This window comes from Pelmatolapia mariae, linkage group LG16_19 (assembly GCF_036321145.2).
Source record: "Pelmatolapia mariae isolate MD_Pm_ZW linkage group LG16_19, Pm_UMD_F_2, whole genome shotgun sequence".
NCBI classification, from domain to species: Eukaryota; Metazoa; Chordata; class Actinopteri; order Cichliformes; family Cichlidae; genus Pelmatolapia; species Pelmatolapia mariae.
The window spans coordinates 14,424,715-14,446,932 of NC_086241.1; the positions used below are offsets into that span (position 1 = coordinate 14,424,715).

General features: G+C 41.2%; 1 protein-coding gene across 3 annotated transcripts in view; it reads right to left on the reverse strand.

Moving 5' to 3' along the window:
• igf2bp2a (insulin-like growth factor 2 mRNA binding protein 2a) overlaps window positions 1-20,600 on the reverse strand; it is a 58,529-nt gene extending 37,929 nt beyond the window's left edge. For 2 of the 3 annotated variants that reach the window (XM_063496993.1, XM_063496992.1), the window contains exons 1-2: window positions 18,312-20,600; window positions 17,019-17,079 (exon numbers count right to left, since the gene is read on the reverse strand). In XM_063496993.1, coding sequence (XP_063353063.1) covers window positions 17,019-17,079; window positions 18,312-18,486 — 236 coding nt within the window. In that variant the 5' untranslated portion in view covers window positions 18,487-20,600. Of the gene's footprint in view, window positions 1-2,597; window positions 2,607-17,018; window positions 17,080-18,311 lie in introns of those variants that run through there. The other variant, XM_063496994.1, reaches the window with a different exon arrangement.
• Window positions 20,601-22,218: the final 1,618 nt, after the last annotated feature.

Here is a 22,218-nt window from a genome sequence, read left to right on the forward strand (position 1 = left end):
CAAAGGGTGCAACATTTTGAAAGAGTAGATACTCGATTTCCTGTGTGTGAGACGCTTTTCACACTTTCACTACCACTCAGTGCATAGTCAATGAGTGGCTGCCAGCAACCGCTCGCACACCAATCTGCGAATACGCATTCGTCCCTAGCGACCACAGGTTGCCAGGCCTGCCTGACTGAGGCCAGCAGACAAACTACAAAGAAGATTAACAGCACTGGTGTAAGGGACTGTTTACAAAGCACAACACTAAAAAACAAACACATTCAGGTATAAATTCACTCACATACAGTGGGTTTTTTCCCCTCACCAAAAGCATTTTACACATTTGTGATATCCTGCTGATGGTACTGCCATACAATGTGCAAATGTGCTTGCAAGCCTTTTTTTTTTTTTTAATTTAAACTATTAAATTTCAATGTACAATAATGGGACTAGACAGAATTGGAGGAAAAAATTATTTACAGTAGATGTCTATCAGAAAGTGCAGTAACTAAATGTAAGGAAGGGCCTCCATTCTTATTTCCTTCAATGCAATGTGCAAGCACAATGGAGGACCCCTACATTCTGGTGACACTCCAGGAGACGTTATTACTGATTTAATAAATGTAATACGTATGTATCAACTTTTTTAAATAAATGGTAAACTTATCCTGAATGAATATACATTTGGAGGAAAAATGTGCCTTTAATCTGACTTTTTTTTTTTTAACCATTGGCCTTAAGTGCACTAATAATACAACCCTTTTTGTTTTTAAGATAACACAAACAAATGTTGTGCTAACATTTAAAAAGAAAAAAAATCCACATGTAAAAACAGCCTACTAGATTTAAATGAACTCAAGGCCTCTGAACACAAAGGCTTTCTGCGCAGCCGCCATCTTAGCTTCCATTGATTTTCCTTAAATACTTATCTCAGATAACTTTCATTTCAACGGTCACCAGGAAATGGGAACTGTATGTTTAGTAATACTACAAAAATATGATAAAGAAAGCCTAAAACTCTTTATCCACGTCGCCTCAAAATACCGTTTTAAAGAGCTCGTTTGTTTTTAAAAACCGGAAGCTCGACCACCCTTTATCTGGGAATTAGTGCCAGACATTAGTAATGTCTCTGGTGGAATAAAGAAGTTTAAATTATTTAAACAAAAAAAGTTAAAAGAACCAGACCTGTTTTAACTGACCAGGCTTTACATAAAACGTTCAGCTGATATCTGCTGACTTACATTCACTAATTACTGTAAGCTGAACCATTCATAGTTAACGACGTAAACATAATACAAGCTAGCGCTGTTTTCTTGCTAATGTGGGTTACGTTACCTTTTTTTCCTCATGCTGAGAGAAGCTGCTGTTTCTTGTTTGTGCTCACAATTTGCCATGTAGAAACCTAGCAACAACAAACGTTGGGGGTCTAAAGAGCCTCTAGACACGACTGCGAGGTCGCCACCAAGCGCTGGCCAATGAGGAATGTTTGAGTCCGCCCCACATCATTTCCGGTTTCACACACTCTCTATTCCCACTTTCGTATCAAATCCCTACTGTCCTGAGTAATAAAGGAGAAAACATCCAGAAAACATAACATAAACAGCTGCTCTTAAGGGAATAGTATTCATTAGCCTATATTAGTCCTCCCAAATTAATACATATAAATCTAATTTTCAAACTGTTGTTATACTTGAATGGCATGGTAGGGACTGCAGGATTCCCATGTGAAAATTAAAAAAAAAAAGAAGTAAAATAAGGTCTTAAAATCTCTTCTATTTTGTGTGTATATATTAGCATTACGAGCTTCCAAAGGTTTATGGCTCAAACGAGGAGCCACCTATTTACCTGTATTTTGCAAATCCAAATTATTATAACATAAGATAATCAGTAAAAAAAAGATGTACATTTTTTTTCCTCAAAAACTTCTAGAATCTAGAATTATATTTATTTCTAAAGTTAAATACTGGACACAGACTTCTGCTGCACTGAAAAGTAATTTCTCTGTGCTAATTAAAAAAAAAGTTAATTGTGTAAATTGCATGGCTGCCAAACTTGCTGTGATTTCACAGATCACGCTCACGGGAATGAGTGTTACACTCATAACTAAGCGTATAGGCTAATTCACGAGGGACGTGGAGCATTATGTGTAATCCTGTTCAAAAAGTAATTTCTGGTAATCACGCAAAATGCAGAAAACATTCAATCAGCTGCAATTACAGCATTTACATTTTAATGCGTTGGGGCTCAAACCACTTCCCTCACCACTGAGCCACAAGCAACAGAACAAAAAGGGAGGGGGGGAAAGGAAGAATAATAAACAGAAAGATAATTCAAGAGCGCTCCTCATGTGCTGTCCTGTCCTGTGCACATCAAATGCCTGCCGGCTTCTCCAGAAACCGAGGACCCTTCTGAGTCCCCGTCACAAAGCACAAAGTCAGCACAGTCAGTGACAGACATACAGCCAGACCACGGGGACACACACACACATCCAAAACACATTAATGTACAGTATAGCGGACTAGTTTGTCTACTCCTCTCTACATGCACACACTGATGCATTTCCTGTGTCTGCCTCTCACACACCTCAGTGCCTACAGCTACTGACAGGTGGATACCAGCTCATACTGCGGCGGTGCAGTGTGTGGGTCCGCTGCTAGCTGCTCCTCATGGCTGCTTCTGTTGCTTTATGTTGAGTTGTGCAGCTTGTACCTGAGGTCTCATCCTTTAATCTGCCAACCATAAGGTATTATACCGTAGCTGGAAGGCTCAGCGCGTCTGCCATAGGTGTAGGTCCCAGGATCAATAACACATGCACACCACTCAACATTACGCAAGCCCTCAAACTGTTCCTGCTTTCTGTCTGCTGCTCTCTCTACAGTCTGTCTCTCAACGTCTCCGTCTTACTTCTCCCTCCAGCTCCCTCTGGAGAGCAAGCTTTACTTGTTCACACACACTTGAATGCACTGCCCTCCACCTCCCCCACCTCCATCTGCAGGGAAGTTCCTAACAGAGAGCGAAAATACGCACAGTAACTAGCAGGAGGTGAGTGAAGATTCATCCTCTGGGAAACAGAAACCCTGCACGTCTGGTCAATGAGCAACATCTTTCAAAACACCCCTGCCAGTCGCAGCTGCCGTCACTGTGGAGTCCTTAATCTCCAAACATCGGCACAACGCAGCTTTTGGAAAGAGTGTGTTCTCAAACACCGGGTCAGGAAATCACCGCCAAGTTTGGGGAAAGTTTTATTAACGATGCCTCGGTCACCATGTTTATTTTAAAATTTGGTGGGTTAACTTTATTTTAGCTTACTTTGTATATTTATACAGGTTTATACCGATTCTTTTGCAGTCTTCCTTCTCGCCTTTATTACGGTTTAGACTAATTAAATTAAAGAAGCAACACCTGAACTTTAATCCCGCAGTATTTAAGTGTTTATTTAAAAAGCCGCAAATATCGGAAATAATAATTCATTTAAGAGTTGGAGAGAAATAAAAGCAGTTAAACATTAATTAATCAATAAATATTCAGCTGATTGTTGAAACATTTATTTTAACACCTCAGCACTTTTAATAAATGCAAAGTCCCAGCAGTGTTAGCAATGCAAGAAAAACAAAAATAATAATAAAATAACAAGCACACATTAAAAGTAAATTCTTTTGCTCGCATTTGGCAAGAGCAAACTTAAAGTAAACTTTCCACGAATGTGACACCTTTTTAAAAATAACAATGCTAGTGAAGAATAAGAAAAAGATCCAGTGACAGGTAGGAACAGTAGGATATTAAATTAGCTGCTGACTTACAGCAATTTTACATAACTGGGTTAAGTGTGGTAAAATGCAGTAACGGTGATAAGCCATCAGGAGATTAAGAAGGAGGTGGGATTATGTACAGTACATAGGATGCACTCTTGCAGGCTGGGGGACGCTAGTGCGTGCCAGTTTAAGGTTAAAATAACGTGAACAGGCCGCTCTATTTAGAAGAGGGAGTGTGTGGAGGGGCAGCAGCGTGAAGGAGAAAGAGGCGCTCATCAACCCCTCTGTTTTCCTCACTGTCCTCCACGGGGAAAAAAAGAGCAGCTTTTAAGGTTTATGGCCATCCGGCTCCACGAGGGGGTGGAGTCAAATGGATTAGAGCCTCCGATACATTAATTACATTATAGTGCTCCTCCCAAAACCTTAGATCATCTTGTGTCACGTGACTCACAAGTGGCTGAAGTGGCATTATCCCTGTCAGACTTTAATCCTGCGGCTAAAATGGCTCCAAATCCTGATCTGCTCTGTGAAATGAGGCGGGGGGCTCGACAGGAAGCGTACAGGAAATAGAAAGGATTCAAAGCTACGTGTGCTTCAGCGCGAGGAGCAGTTGATTTGGGTGAGGAAGGAGGAGTTTGTTGGATGCCTGCACACTGTGTGGGAATGTAGTATATAGACTAATTCAATTATGGAAGCTGCTGACAGGGATACCGGCCCTGATCGATAGCCAATAAATACTTGTGTAAATATCCTAGGATGACATCGATACCTCGGGTTAGGAAGCCGATCTGCACAACAGCGGGTAGCGGGTGGAAATGCCTATTTGCGTGGCTAGCATTTAAAGTGAGACAGAGAAGGCGAGAGAGAGTTATTGGCGATTGTGAAAAAGCCTGAGGGAAAGGTTTGTTGTTCTAGTCTCTTATATATGGGACTAGAAGGAGCTCAGTGGAGTCTAAACGTCTGCCAAGCTGCAGCAACTCTTCAACGCGCATGAAGTTGCGGCCCAAGTAGCAGTTTATGTTTCTTTACCGTTTGCTTTCCAGGTTTGATTATGTAACAAACTGCTACAACTTGCAAACGCAGCAACACAAAAACAGGATATATTGTATATAAGGGTCAGACTTCTGCCAAATCTAATGTGCAGTTTTACTTAAAGACAATCACAGGCTGAAAATAACCCCCTTTAAAGATCTGCATTTCTTAGATCCACCTGAGTTGCAACCAAAATATTAATAACAATGACAGGCAAGCAGGATGTCAAAGTCTACTCATTTAACAACTGTTTCTAGTCCCACTCGAGTTTACGCCACTCCTCCACAGAAACACCAAAACAAATCTGCAAGTATTTACAGGCCGGCTGCTTTCATCATTCCTGGCAGAAAACAAACGAGCCTGGTTCCCCTCTTTAACAAACACCCTGTCTAAGTTGAAGGGGTTATTAGGAGTGAAGGCTGTTCTGAAAAACGGGCTGCCAGTTCTTCAAGACAACCACAACAACTGCCCTGAAAAGCACCATCTCGGTGTGAAGGCCCTGGCGTGAAGGCCCGAGCATGTGACAGCCACATAATGGTAATGGGATCATTCGTCATGATCAGACCTCACATCTGCAGCGGTGGATTGTATTTTACAACAACCAGCGAAAAGACGGCAAAAGCAAATAAAACTGCATTTTTTCCCCTCGGTGGCATTTCTGTGATTTGATCAAATCAGGGTCCATCTGTGTGTGTGTGTGTGTGTGTGTGTGTGTGACACTGTGAGGGAGAGAGAGAACCTGGCTTATGAATCCTACATAGGCATACGCCATCTTTAATAATGTACCATAATAAAGGAGGAAACTGTAACTGTGATACCGTAAATGCTTCACCAATGCCTGGGGTGTGTGTCTGTGTGCTTCTATCAAAGGGTACGACAATTGCGCTTGACAAAAGGAAGAACAAACACAAGTCCCTTCTAATTACACTTGTGTCATCTTCAGTGGCTCCACATCTGCACCACCACTGTCTCTTCATCAACAATCTACCCTCTGAAGCTTGTCACTCTATTTCCCTGTAATTTATTGTCCCGCAACGTTAAGCGACCGGAAACCTCCCAGCCTGGAGTCACTCCTCACACCACTTGAAACAAAACCATCTCAGTTGCCATCACTGAAATGAACTCTTGCTTCCCACCGGAGGGGCGGTGGTGGGGGGGAAGGGAGGTTGGCAGGAACACGGAGGCATAATACACACACGCAATGACACGGCCACACATACGGCTACTGTTGTTGAAGGATCTGAATGGCGGCAACCACAACTCTACTAAGAATAAGTCGCCTGTCTCCGTTGCACTATCTGATATGGTGGCTCACATTCTGCTTACTATACATAACATACAGTTCTAAGTTATTTACACCAACTCATGCTAAGACATAGCAGGCTTCATTCTGCATTACCACTCCGTGCCAGGGGAGCAGTGGCGTCACAGCCAGCGGGAGGCAGTGGGAGACAGTTCACGCAATCTAGGCGGCAAAGCACGCACATGTGAGAAGGAGGAGAGGGAGGAGGAGGATGCAGGGAAGACAGGCACCAAATACTGCAGTGCAAGAAGTGTGTGACAGTCCCTGGAGAGAGGAGGTGAGCTGCAGCTGGATCTTTTGGAATTTATCATTATTAAAAATAAAAATCACCTGAGCAGAAGCGTGTTAACAGAAGCGGCTCTGGTCGCACCGTGCTTAAAGGCAAAGACCCTCTTTAACTTTCCCAACACTCTGAACAAGGAGACACGCATGGCTGCCTCAGTATCAAATATTTATTAACCTGGTGGGCTGAAGATGCCCTCGTTCTTGCCTTCAGGTTCTCAGATTGTGCTCCTCAATGCACGCTTGCTTCAAGTTTAATTGGATTTGTGTGAGCGTGTGCTTCGTTTAACCTGACAGGGAGAGCTCATTCATCAATCAGTATCATAATGTTGTTTGCATGTGTGAGACAGAGCCTCTGCGTTGCTGGATGGGCAACCACGGCAGCATACATGCAAGGAGACCACGATAAACGCACACACAAATGAATCAGTCAGCTGCTAACTCACATTACTGTTTGGCAGTTTACTGCATGCTGTTTCACCACGACTTAATTACAAATATGTGAATGTAACAATTTAAAACTCACAGGAAGGACATACAGTTATATTCCTTGTGTACGCTATGCTACGCAGCAGCTCCTGCACCCACAGGAATCCCTTAGAATAGACTTTTTAGTGAGATGCACACAGATTGAACACTTCACAATAAATTGCTTAACTCCTCCTGAGATATATTAGCTAAGGGTCAGCAAGACGACAACTATTTACAAGCTGATACTGTTTCTTTCACATTCTGCTCACGGCTCTTTTTGTGCAGCTCTGCTCCGTCTATATGAAAATACTCTCCAGCTCTGCCGGCAAACTGCCGTTTGGTCTGATACAATCAAAAGGACTCCCTTAAGGTCCCTCGTGTTTCCATGCAAATGCGAGACTCCTGTCATTCCATTTGCTTATCGCTATATCCAGTTTTCTCATACATGGTTTTCTCTTCCAAAAGCAACTGACTGGGTATTGGCGTGAACTTGGCCACTTGGCAGGGCTGCAGATGGATTTGTCCTACTCTCCAGCTCCTGCCTGTTGCTTATCACCCAACTCATCACTGGGCTCACCAAGTCAAAGTTAGGCTCAGGCATACCAGTGTAACACAACAGGCTTCACTGTATATCACAATTCACAAATGCAAAGCAGCACTGCTAACACTGACATAGCCCAAGGACACTGTAACTAAGAACCACAATTTTTAAAAGTGGCAAAAACTGAATCACAAAGACAGAATAACGATGTTTCCTTTCAATAAAAATGAAAAAATCAGTCAAAGAACAGATTGACATTTTGTCTAAGGCTTATTAGTTTTCATGCTGACACTAAGTCATATATGCTAAATACATAACTACAAAAACACTGGATGATTGTGTTTCTCCTCATGCTGAGCTATCCCTGCACATTTAGGTTCCATCAATGCATCTTCCCTGCAAATGTTTCTCTCATTTTTACTTTCCAAACCAGTATTGCATTTTAAAGCAATTATTTAATTACCAAGCAAAACACCAGCAATTACTGCATAGAACTGTAAAAACACAGCAATGACCATCAGAACTCAATCGGCAGGGACACATCTAACAACATATACATATATATATATATATATATATATATATATATATATATATATATATATATATATATATATATATATATATATATATATATATATATATATATATGTATATATATATATATATATATATACACATATATGTACACACATACATATATATACACACATACATATATACACACACATATAATTTTTTTAAATTATTTTTTTAATAAGTCTGAGGAACAGCTTCAAAAGAAGACAGTTTAATGTGACTGCTTCCTGTTTAACATGCAAAGTAAAAGTAGCCGTTTGGGTAGAGTATCTGAAAACGGCATACTAAACATTTAAAGCAGTCTGATATTCACTCACTCGGCTTTAAAACTAAAATGTGATTTTAGGGATTCGTCCAGCTCTGTGTAGGTTGGGATGTTTTTGCTAAGTTTTATTTTAATGTTATGGCTGGATACAAGTGAAGGAGGTGTCTCGCATTCAGCATGGGGAAGAAGATCGAGTATCTTAAGATTTCAGATACATATAATCTGATTTATTTTTCAAGAAGTGGTCATACATGGTTAATGTGAAAATATACATGATTTCAATGTGATTTAACGTTTAATGTGATTTGCAACAGCCGGAAATCCTAATGATTGCGAGCAGACCACACACACCCTGCTGAGAGAGGACACTAACAGCCTCACACAGCCTCCCCATGAGCCTCAGTGACGGGGAAAGAAATGCTGCCCTCTATCAGCAGTGCTCATTTCTCCCTATAAGTATGCATGTGGGACATGCTCATCTTTGACTCGGAAGTCCTCTCTGTGGCTTCCTCTTCCATCAGAAACAGTGCGAAACAGGGAAAGCACAATAGCCGGACTGTGCTCTAGGTTGTGTCGGAGGCTCAGCTGTGCGATGACCCTACTGTAGATGACTTGTTCTGATGGCGGTGGCAGTGGTAGTGATTCTGCTGCATACATATGGAAAAGGGTGGAAATGACAGTCGCGAGTGGGCTCATAAATAAGAAAGGTCACAAAAGGGCTGCGGCTGTGACATAGATGGACAGCCCATTCAGCAGTTTTCCCTGCTGCACTTGTGGAAAGAAAATGAGCACTTGAAGGTTTCATTGAAGTGCCAGCTTTGCACAGGCATTTTTATTGAGGCACCTTACTCGGCTGTGAATTCACTGTCATATAAAATCAGCACTCTGACCACCGCGCCGCCCATATCCCAAGCCACGGATACACGCCTGGACTGCACTCTCCACTCTCCTGGGAATGGATGGAAATTACAAGATGCCCAAACTGACAGCAGTTTGTGACAAACAAAATCTGTAATCTTGCAATTTTGATATCAAGAGTTATTAAAGTGATCGGCTGTAGGGTGAATTTCAGGGGGTTCTATAAAATAAATAAATAAATAAAAAGCAGGAAACTTTTTGTTTTGCAGCTTGCAAGGTCCTTCTATTCACCGGAGCGCTTTGGGTCTAATTTCTGAAAGTTCGAGCTCTGCTTCTTTAACTAAAGCAAAACACTCAAAACTGGTTTCCGTGGCAACGCGGAACAGTTGGACCTGAATACAGCTCGACCTGTAAACACACATGGACACGCGCACGCATTCACAAGCACAATGACACAGTTTTGCTCCCACATCAAGATGCTGTAAATGTCAGAGGACTGTATCTTGTGGCATTTCTCTTCGCGGATAAATATCAAACGATGTTACTGCAGCTACATGGGGGAAAAAAAAAAAAAAGCTGTCTGGAAATCTGGAAGTTCCTGGAAATGAAACTGGGTTTAGAAACTTTTGAGTGGGGCGACCAGCCTAAAGCGCACTTTGTGTTCAGACTCAAATGAGTTGGATTTCTGCAAGAAAAACTGCCTAATATTGGCAATAAGATTGTTTTTCAGGGTAATAAATGCCTTCTGAATAAACACATATAGCTGCTATTTAGCTCCTAAAAGCAAGGCTTCAGGAGAAATTTCCCTCTCGTCTCACCAAATGCCACCAAAGTCTCACAAATGGTAGCGCCACCACCAGATTTTGGTGCTATTGCATCTGTTTTGTGCTCTAACATGAATATTAATGTGTATCGGCTCAGAAACGTTTCAGACTCCTTTCCAGTATATTTAAGATCAAATAAGAGCGGCAGACAGCCGTTTACTGCAAAACTCCAAGCTCACGCAGGAAAACATACCAAATGGGCAAAACCTTTTCTTTTTTAAAACAACAGTTTTAATTTAAAGGTATTAAAAGTCATCTTCACATGATACGATCATGCAAGTTATGTTGTTTTGTTTGTTTTTATTGAGTTTTTTGGTCTTATTTGCCAGGCGACCCTGTTGGTAAATGCTTGTGAGAAGACGTGCTGCTTTTCAAGGACTCCACGAATCCCTGCATAGCTTGTGTCATATGGTGCCATTGTGCAGTTAGATAGATCGTTTCGAACAATGCATTAACCATACTCGCACCGCCACATTCTGCACAATTTACTCAATGCATCTCGTTATTGTACCTCGGCCAGAGAAATCCATGTGTCTTTTAAGGTTCTCTTTCTATTTAAGCTGTCTTCCTTGCCTTCAGTGCCTCCACATTGTTTTGCGGCTACAGAGCATTTATATCGGAACAACAGCATGTGCAATCTCTGGCCATGTTACCCAATGTTAAAAGTAGCCTTACAAAACAAACTGATAAAGAAATTTCCCCCATAGTTGCCTGCTAGGCTGTGGCTATGTCTTTAAATACCATTTCCATTCAATGTTCAACTATAATTGTGTATTTTTATTTTCCTAAACATATGTACAGCCTGCATTAAAGAAAATGAAAAAACAAAATGCCTAATATAATGATCATAAAACATGACCAAACATTAACAGTCTGGAGCCCTGAATAACACAGGAGAAAAAGAGAAAAGAAACAAACCAACAGGTCACCCAGCATCTTGTTTTATGGATGTTTGTGGTTGTTTTTGTCTCTGCAATCAGTCACCATCTCCTTGTGGAAAATGTTCATGTTTTTGCCATCAATTTGAGTCTACCTGGTAATTTTTTGCCTGTCTGCTCTCTCTTCTTTCTTTTTTGTACCCATTTGGTTGTTTTTCCTCTCTTTGGAGCATTCAACATTTTATTCATTTATTTTAAAATTTCTGTAAGTAATGTTAATTACAGGCATCCTGGTACCAGGGCTCTGGATTAAACCAGGTAGGTACAATAATCATCTCTGATACTAACAGGTCAACTGCCAGTCAACCAACGGGCAATCATGTCTAAGAGAAATTAGTTCCACTGCTACTTCTCTACTTTAAAACCAAGGTAAGAGAATGAGAAAAGGGTGAAAGCCTGACAGGATTATGAAGACCATTTGACCAGGGTGAATCTTTAGGCAGACCATATTCCCAGCTCACTGTTTTAAGCCAGTGACACAGTGCCTCCTCTGCATGTAAGCATTTTTGGCTCTGGGCTCGCTCCATGTCAGACTCTGATTGGCTCCTTGGAAGTTTTCACCTGTTCAAAACCCATCAGAGCTCTAAAGTAGTATCAGGGTAGCAGTTTTATATGGTGATGATATGGGACAAGGACGGGATCTGCCTGTATGAGACATGCCACCTGCTGTACGCCTCAGCTGCCCTCCCCTCCACGGACACCACGCCCTTGTGTGCTGGCACACTGAAGGGTAGAAACACTAAACTTTACATCCGGCATGTTGCTTTTAGCCGGGATTCCCCACAGCCTCTGTCTCTCCTGTGTCATCCTGTGTCATGTTCAACCATTATATTCACATGGCACGCGCGCACACACACACACACACGAGGGAAACCAGCCTGAGCAACAGAGGGATGATGTAGAAAAGGAAAGAGAGACCTAGCAGCTGTTACAACTTTCAAATGACTTCCCTAAAAAAGAACTTGGGTACAAACTGTGGCACTCATAATCATGACTTATAAAGTCATTAAGCATTCATGTTCAGCACGTTTTAGATTCCAGTATTTCATCAAACCCTGTTTAGCATAACGGCGTCCCCAAACAACCGCTCCAAACAACCTGACATGGCAGCGCTCACACTTATCTCCAAGCAAGCGGTAAACTAGGTGACATATCTGGCATACCTGATAGACAGGTGTGCCACCGAGCACCTAGTTGATTAGAAATGCAACTTTTTAGTCTTGATAAGTTCAGAACTTCAACTTTTTCTATCATCTTCTACAGAAAACCAATGACAGCATATCTTCAGGGACAAACTTACAGATTGAAATAAATTGTCTTCAGGTGTCTCAGTTCAAGGCAACTTTAAGCCTCTCGTCTTTAATCATTGAGGGTTTCATTTCCCTTTCACAACAGACTTCTTTTTCATTACACTTTTTATTCCATCGTGATAAAAATTGCAGCAGCAATGCACGACTGTGAGGTCACAAACAAAAACACAGAGCTGTCACCTTCATCTCCCATTTGGATGATACTTACATAGTACCTCTCTAGTTCTTTCTCCCGCTGTCACACTCTCCTTCAGGTGAAACCATCTCCAAATAGTGAACAGTCCTGTTTTACTTCCCTTATTTCTAGCATATTTGGACGGCTTAGTCAGAGTCTAAGTCATCAAGTCAGAGCAATCCTCCTCATTCCAGCCACGCCTTCCACACCTCCTCACTATGGCTCTGGAGAGTCATCTAGCCGATTATTTAAATCCTGGTTGTAACGGGTGTAATGCTATAGGAACTATTAGTCATGCAACAGGTTGCAGTGAAATGTGAGTGGCAGCTCATTGAGAAGTGACTTTCTACAGACACTGCTGTGATACACACGCAAGCTTCTATTATAATAAAATAAATAAATAAGTAATTTTTTTTTTTAAAAGGTGTTTCAAACTCTCAGGGAGCTTAAACAGCGATCCCACAGCTACAATAGACACACAATGAACTCACAATTCTCTCACATCTAATCTCGCTGCTCCCTTAAGCTATGTACTCTGTTGCACTAGCAAGCCTGTTATCACTTCAGGAGAGAAAATATACTCTTCCACTTTCATGAAAAAGTTAATAATTGCTATACAAATTTAGCAGAGCTGTAGAGGCGCTGAAATTTGAAATGCAGTAGCCTGAACATAGAAAAAATAAAAGCCCAAGGCTAATTTCTAAGAAGAAAATTGTCATTTTTTTTCTCCTGTAATTGCTAATGAAGAGCAATTTCATAAGCCATAACTTTTATAACACAAGATCTCAATAGGGGATACATTTGTATGGAAGATTAAACATGTGTGGCATCTCCTAAATAAAACAGATCACTCTGAGGGATCACTCCTTATGGACAGGTGAGAGGAGACAGGAGGAGGAGGAGGGTGCAGCGGATGTGGCTTTAGAGGAGAGCAATGCAGTACCTCCTGATATCACTCCAGACAAAACCAGAGCCTGAATTGGAGAGCTTCCCCTTCGCCCAGGATCAACTGGGGAGTATTAATGGATTCTGAGTGGATCAACTGATGGCTATCGTATTTCGGTGTTTTGACTCAGTGTGCACAGACAACCCAACACACACATCTGCACGGGCACCACTGTGGTGCAATGCAGATGTTTACACCACGTCGTAGTATCCCATTATTTAAAAAAAAAAGAATGCGCGTCTTGTAATCGGCCTGGCTTTATTAAACAACTGTTAGCTAGCTTAATAGTTAGATGAAGAGCACAAAACAGCTCATTAGAAAGACAGTGGAGTGTAGCACAAGAGTTAGCACTCGGTCACAAATGTATCACATTTTCATTTAGGCATGTCAAAGGTGCCGGGAGATAATTGGAAGGAGGAAAAGTCTGTTTTTGTCACTGAACAAGCAAGTAAACAAACCTGCATAATATTACAGGAGGGCAGCTTTAATTGTGTTTACTCCGCAAGCACCACCTTCATGTGCTTACTATCACTGACTGACTATTGATCAGGCTCACAGCAAGCGCTCACATTGGTCATTTTGCGTGCAACTCCAGCTCGAGTTTGATAGACAAGCAACACTGCAAACGGTTTATGAAGCTCCAATATCAATTAGCACCAAGTCCCACTCTCCTGCCTCGTGTGCAGCACGAGCAACGACTGCAAGAAACTTAATATGAAGGACAAACTTTTTTTTTTAATGATTTCTTGTGTAAAAACAGGCCACCATTAAAAAACAAAACAAAACACATGAGCAAAAATGCAACAAAGATATTTTGCTTAATTATAATATCAAACTAATTTCCTTTGCAATTGCACTCTAATTAGGAACATATAAATTAAGCAACTATAATAAAAGAAATATGGCTAATAATAATTATTCTTAAGCATACTGAATTTCTGTTTCATGAGTTCCACTGATTATTACTGCAATAAACAATTATTTTTAAAACCTACAATTATATATCAAGCTCATGTCAAGGCAATTAAATATATATGTAAAACACAGAAATTATTTAAAGTATGAGTCCATTAACATAAATATATAAATTTGGAGTAACAATTGTCTTAACACTGAAATCTATATTAAGTAATCCATATTTTTAAAACACTAATAAAATGCTACAAACAGTTTCAGCAGATACAAGCCTCATAATTGTAAAAACTCTCTTTAAAATATGACTATAAATTTGTAACTAATTATTCAACATTTCCCTGACAAGAAGCTTCCAAACTTCCCCAAATAAAATCAAAAGCTACTTTTATTCTTATAAATTAGCTCATAGCTCCAAAGCTATTTGAAATGTGAACACATAAACTGCACAGAGGTGAAATAATATTTAAATGGCAAACAGGACATCAAAACCACATGAATTCACACCTTTGTTTTTTTCAGGTGATTTAAAAACACGTTTAAAAAGGCCCAGGCTTTCACTCATTAGCAAACAAAAAGTTAAAAAGTCACCATAATCAATCAGAATTTTACACTTTAAAACTGGTACAATTTAACTGTGAATCCATATATGGCTGTCAGCACAGGGACCTTGTTACACAACAAAACATAACTAAAAATATATAAACAAGCAGCAGCTGAAACTACAGCAGCCTCACAAAACCCAAGAAGTGCCAGCAGGCCTGAAGATGAGACATAAAGCTCACACAGCTTCCTAAATAACAAGACAAAAACTGATGAGCCCTGTGTAACTATATGCATTGAGCTCAGCTGCAATTAAATCCACGAGAATTCCTGCAGTTGTTAACATAATTATTTAAATGCAAGATTTAGAAAATACCATAAATAAAGCAAACAGCGTAGAATCGTCCTATATTATTATATCTAAATTGCATTTTCAATGATGTCTCGTAGAGCTTGAATACATGTAAAAGAATTATACACGAAAAAGATGGGACATTTGCATTAACTGGAGGCCTGTAAATTATGATAATTAAATCTTATAGTGAACACAAAAAATACGCATTTTAATCTTTTTAAAATTTAAATCTGGGCGAACGTTTCTGTAGCAAAATCTCCAAACAAATCGTGGCGAACTTCTGCGGAGAGGGTTTCAAATTTAAATTCGCTACTTTTTAAGGCATTCTGTATTTAAACCAAGCGAACAACAACAACAGCAAACTATTAAGTTGCACCTCCACGTGTCACGTTGAAGCAGGCTCTGCGTTACAAAATGAACACCTATACGTATTCAAACAGCACTAGTATTGATCTCGCTGATATGGCGAGGATTCCGCTTTAAGGCCTTTTTCAGCACATGCAAGCACATCCAGCAGCTGTACACACTGCCGATTGGACACATCGGGCACATGTATGGACATTTGCTCCATCTGATTCAGCCTATAGCCGTGCAGTGTGCAGGGCCATCATGGCAGCCATTATGAGGCTCTCCAACATTGCCATGGCCTACGTGCACATTAACTGTGGGGAGTGGCGCAGGCTTTTACACCATGTTGCGCCTTGCAGCTTACAAAACGTCTTTAGATCGAGCCATAAAGCAAGGAAAACGACACAGCAGCTCGATCATTGTATATTTAAAGCATGCAGATTTTTTTCTACAGTGTTGTTAAGCAAAAAAAGAAAGGAAAAAACACGAAGGGGCTGCTTAGGCAGGAAAGTAGAAAGCCTGCACTAGAGGGGGAGGACTATGCTGGAAGCACATAAAGTATGGGTCACGTGTTCCTCCACAAGGGGCTTGAATATTTACCTTTTTGTCACGCAATGTAGTTTTTCCCTATAGCCAATGGCATTGTTGTGAAAATGGGTGGATCTATAGATGTCGAGGGAGTGTTTAGGCTGCGCAAACTGCCACATACGAGTGACTTTTTCAGGCGTTACGCGTAGGGGTAAAAAAATTTGTTTCTTTCTTTAATATACCCAGGCGTTTAAAAAAATAAAAAAGCTCGTGGATTTCTTACGTTTGTGGGCAAGCTGACACAAACACAAGTACACAGCAGTGGTGTCGTGGTTGTGAAGCTGAGGGGCTGACCTATAGATTTACGCACTAAAACAGTCAACCCTAGCTGCTACTTCTTCTCTCTCTCTTACACACACAGCGTGACTCCCACATACATCCACACGCATTCATATAGGGGAGAAAGAGGCAGCTGATTGGTATGCATCACGTCGTGCATTGCAGTGCAACAGTCAATAAAGAAACCCAACTTTTATCGCCTACATATATGGAAAAATAACCTTGCGGAGGGAGAGAAGGTTAATACATAAACGCATTTGGACCACGTTAATTTCAGCCTAAACTTGAACCAAGTTTAATTTCAGTCTTTAGGTGAGATTTAATTAGGATATAATAATTATTACACGTCAAGCGTGTGCGCGTGAGTCCATGTTTTAAACTGGGATAGGCCTTGCTGCAAGATCACGCGATATGGCAGCAGCCACCGTGTGTTGTGCGGATGTTGGGACTAAACTGTTTCTTTATCGCCCTTTTCTCTCCCCCCAACAGCCACCCACCCCTTCAACTCCCTTTGTCTAATCACCACACAATCGCAATTTAATCGCCAGGAAACAAAGCAGCAACAGCGTGGCAGAAATCACACACGGCAGCCGAGAAAAGAGGGAAAATCTGCTCGCTATATTTCACAGCGGAAGCCTACAGGTCACACAAGTCTGCCATGGGGCACAGTATAGGCGTATGATACAATGCGTGTGTGTTTGTGGAGAACGTGTGTGTCACAGATTGTAGGCCTACCTTAGTTTTTTGGGAACAGAGTAGTCTACCTCTATCACCTTTCCGTGTAATTCAACTTTACCTGTAGGGACGAAAAACAATTGATAGTGTAGCGTTAGCTGTTGTGTTCATAAAAGTAACAATGCAAGCTGGGTAGGCCTACACACCAACACTTTGAATCACTTCACCAAGTAGGTGCGTCCCCATTCAAAATAGCCAACCCCTGAAAAAAGTAGTGTACACGGGCGCGTTGTGTGCGCGGCGGCGGACAAACTGTATACGTTTACATTAATCCCAACTCGGGGTGAGGTCCTGTGGGTGACAATTGGGGGGGTATCGGCGCCAAAATGAAGCATGATAAGCTTATATACTATGGGGAAAATGGGCAGCCATGCTTTCCACTCCCACAACCCTCACAGTGCAATGAGGGATATTTTTTTCAGCTCCCAGTAAAGAATGCAACATCAAAAGAGGAGATGGTTTGCAAAGGAGAATTGACTTGTACTCTTTCTATTCTAGGTAGGTGTTTTTCCTAATTCTCCGTGCTGACCCGGCTCGGAGGGTGAATTTGAAGCGCTCTTCGGCGAGGCTTTCAAACACGGCTTTTCGTTACTATTGAGTGGCCTGGCGCAGCACGGAATTAGCGTCTCACCTCGTCCCCCCTCAGCTACCTGTTTATTAGCTCTTTCCTCTGGACCCCCGTGACCCACCTCCAAGACACCTCGTAAAAACATAGCCAGACATCAGAGGAACACGAATCTGACAAGTTTTCCGCGCTCGCTTCGCCGTGCTCTCTTCAATAAAATCAAGATAAAAAATAAGTGAAAAATAATTATGCCTACCCGAACCATCAGACCATCCCATACATTCCAGTGGGTGATTGCAAAGTAGCGCCCCGCACTATCGGAATCCCCAAAATATAGGGTATTGTGCGCGTTAATTGCGTTACGACGACTCGTGCTTTCTTTAGGCAAATGGGCTCTAAAGCCCCAAGTGTGTCCTGTGATCGATAATTTATCCAATTTTTGCTGGAGCGTGCATGACTGAGCGTTCATCTAAACTCTGATGGCACACACGGATGTGATCGCAAACACTGTCCCGAACAACATACACAGACACACACACTCTCTCACACACACATATACATATAGATATAGATATATATGTAAAAGAAATAACACAAGAGCTGCTTAACAGCCTATTTCACATTTCGGACACTCTGACCTATTGTGCTTTTTAAACCTCGTCTTGCAGTTAAACTCGCTGTGAAATTTCCCTGTCACCAGCAGCATCACTTATCAAATCCACACTTACCAGAAAGAGTCTCTATAGCCTTTATGGCCGAGTTCTGATCGGGGAAGTCCACAAAAGCATAGCCGGATTTCAGTAGGACCTGGTCGGCCACTGGCAGCTTCCTCTCCCCAAAGAGCTGCTTCAAGTCCTCGACAGTGACCGAAGGACTTAAATTCCCAACATATAGTTTGTTCATGATCTGAAAGGAAAAATCTCGAAGGGGTATCAGATCTTAGAGTGAGAGAATGGCGATATTCAGAGAAGTAGAAAAAATTAAAAAAAATAAAATAGAAAATAAAATAGAAAAAAATCTGCTGGGATTAAAAAAAAGACGCAGCAATCACCCCCCAGGATAGTACTAAGCTATAGGCGACCCCCCGGCACCAACTGGCCCTGGCCAAACTCTTTTAACAGGGACTGAGGGAAAAGTGTCGTCGCTACGACGCTACTCTGGAGCCAACAAGCACCGCCTCTAAATAAAATCTCCCTTAAAATCACAAGAAAAAAATTGTTTGGAGGTGCATGTGGGTTCACTGCTGCTCTCCTAGCACAGAAAGTGCAGTAGGGTATGAAAGTGGCATGATGAGCAGTGGGTACATTCAGCAAAGGGATGGGCTTAAAGGAGGCAGAGGGGTTATATTATCAAATCATAATAAGGGCCGTGCCACGGGTCCCTCCAGGCTGGGGGAGTGAAGAAAGGAAAAAAAAGAGCTACTGTGTGGAAAATCAAGTCGTTGTCACTGCACTTGTCGACTCAAAGAGTGTCACTGATCCCCACAGTTTGCCTTTTATTTATGTATGAGCCACATAAAAATATGGATTTATGGCGGCGTGTAAGATGTGGGCCCAATCCTCGACCGTGAACACCTGTTATTACGCATATATTACACTCCAATAAGACCACCTCAGGTAATATTTGTGATCTTGTAAAATCTGACTATAATTATAAAGCTGTAACAAATCAAAAAACAAACACCAACAACAAAAAAGAGAGAATATGAACGCAACTGTCTTAAGTAATACAGAAAGTGAAAGCTTGGCTTGCCTGTACACGCTGTCCTTGCAGGAATAATGGTGAATTAGCTACTTATTACTACTTATATTCATGACTTATACAGCCTTACCAGAGGCCCCTGTTTTGGCACCAATATCTCTTATTGGCTTTTACACTTTTTAATTAAAGGTGGCGACGGTTTCCATTTTTAAGCCTTGAATAATACCAACAGCACCCGTGCGCAAATTGTAAAAAAGGAGCAAATATTTATTTTAAGCTGCTGATAAGAAGGAGTGAGGGGATCCCAGGCCTTGTGCTGCATGCGCCCTCCATGCGGTGCCACTCAGGCCACTCAGATATATATATATATGTATATATATATTACCCTACGCATGATGTAGCATCCCGTCTCTTTTGTGTGTGCGCACGGATGGGTGTGTTTGGGAGGGAAGCACGGCTAAGTATGTAAGGCGAATTTCAAACAAAGGCTGAAATGTCAGTGAAAGGTTGTGGCTGCAGTGCTCGTGCATGGATGTGTAGTCCTTCTACCTACACTACCGAAGAAGGGGGAGGAGCCTCGTGCTTACAGCAGCTGAGTGTTTCTACATGTGACTGGCCTGTGCCTTGGAACATTACTGCCACCCCACTGTAGTGGAGATAGTGCCAGCAGCAGCAGGACTGACCATCCCTGCCCTGTTTACGTCAGTATGCGAACAGAGGAATGTCCAAACTGTGGCCTATTTACAAAACAAGCTCTTTAGTTACTTTCCTAGGTGACCTGCTAACACAGTTGTCTTGGGTCTTTATGCTTAGAGATCAGAATCACCATTCAAACAAGTCATTAAGTCGCTTTAAACGCATTAATAGCTACTTTATTAATGTTACCACTCCCCATGATCAGTATAGAAGTCATAAAATCACATCCAAGCGCCGCATTTGCATTTCCCCGTGAAAAGCAGGGTTTGTTTACATGTGTTCTTTTTATGTGTTATGCCCAATTAGGTCAGTGTGCTGACAAATCACGCCAGCCACCCAAAAATTATTTCCACTCTGAGGGGAAAATTGAGCTGAGAGTGGAAGGGATGTGACATTTGGGGAACGTGCTGAGAACTGCTGAACAAAACTCACTACACACATACTGCACATGTAGACTTGTGGTAGAATATGGAAATAAATAGGCTTATGCACTTTCCAAGGTGTGGTCACTGGTTGCTGGTGTCTTTCTGCTGGTCTTCCCCTTTTTTTGGTAGTGAAAAAAAACATCTTTGTGAATTTTTCTTGCTTCTAACTTGCATTAATTTTTATGGTATCCTTGCCCAACACTGTTTTATTTATCATTTCTAACATCTTTTACTTTAATTCAAGGTTTAAAGTACTAATTTATAAATTATGGAAGTTACAATGCTCCCTTGCAAAGTATTTAGTTTTATTAATTTCAGCACTAAAGCCACAAAAGTCCACAAAATAAACTGTTGAATAGGGTTTGGGGTAAAATAACCATTCAAATCAGAGCTGAATTTAGTGATATTGATATATATTTAGTGAATCTAGAGTATTGTTGTATCTTCTGTGTGTCTATTACAGGGTCAATTTCTTGCTTTGTTGTGCAGTAAACCAAAGTGTAAAGCATCCATTTACTCAGTGAAACTCAAACAGCTGGAGGGCATCAAATACATCAGATATGGTTAATTTTAAGATTTTGAATTTTTAAAAATGGTCAATATCTCCACCGTGGGAATCTAATTAATTTTAACAGTTAATCACCCAAATTCTGGACAAAACCAAAAATAATTTGAGGTGCTTGTACGCACCACAAATGAAGTCCTTTCACCTCAATGGTCTTGGCGTGAAGCGAGGAATCTCAGAACGGATATTGCAAAGCCTGGACAAATAAAACAAAAATTATCTGCATGGCTTGATCTCACTTGAGATAAGAGGGGGGATTGTGTTTTTTTAATAATTTGGGTGAACCGACCCTTTGAGTAAAGAAACTGCCTGTTTTTACAAGACATGAGCTCTGCCTCTCCGCCTCCCCCTCTCCTCTCTGGCAAAAAGGGAAAAACTACAATAAGCGAAGAATCCAACAAGTAATTTTTCCATGTAATGTACTGTATGTCATGGATACAGATTTGGACCATTTGTGACCAGCAGGGGTAGATGTTGGACTTTGCTTTCCTGCAGCTAGGTGCTACTCCGAGGCTCTTGCTTCACCTTGTGGTGAAGGTTTAAACAGTGTGCTTGGTGTAACTGACTTGATTTCACAGTGGCTGTTTTGCTGCATTTAGTCACGTATCAGTTTTCCTCAAAACCATGTTAAAAAAATCATAAAGCAGTCCAACGACTCACCTTCTTCTGACATTAAATAAACGTTTTCTATGGCTATACAAGGCGAATCTATTGTGGACAAACCTGCTGTACTACAATTTGGTAACCTTTGACCCTCAACAAAGCAGGCTGGAAAATGATATTGATATTCTAGTCTTACTGACAACCTGAAGCACTTTACGCTGCCCACCACATTCATAGTTTTCAGGCTATTCATGCAGCACTTTAATCCTGTATCTACAGCCAGTTTAGAAGCACCAATTAGCCTGATAGTACTCCAGCTTTTTATGGCATTGGGAAACTGACGAAAAGTTCATGCCTCAAACCCCTATTTATTATCAATCATTAAAAAAAAAAAAAAAAGGATCCATATGTAATTTAATGTTAATAAGGGTCAGCATGATTGCATCAACAAACTCCTCTTTGTGCGTTTTTCTCCTAAGAAGTCATATTCATTTTAGATCGTTCCCCTGGTTGACTTACAAGCTGAAGTTTGCATTGAAGAAGCGGATTTATCTGCAAACATTCCCCACTTGCTGTCTAAGTTGTAGTGAAACTTGGAAATTGTGTAATGGAAACCAGAAACAGAGACTATTCACTTTCAGAGTA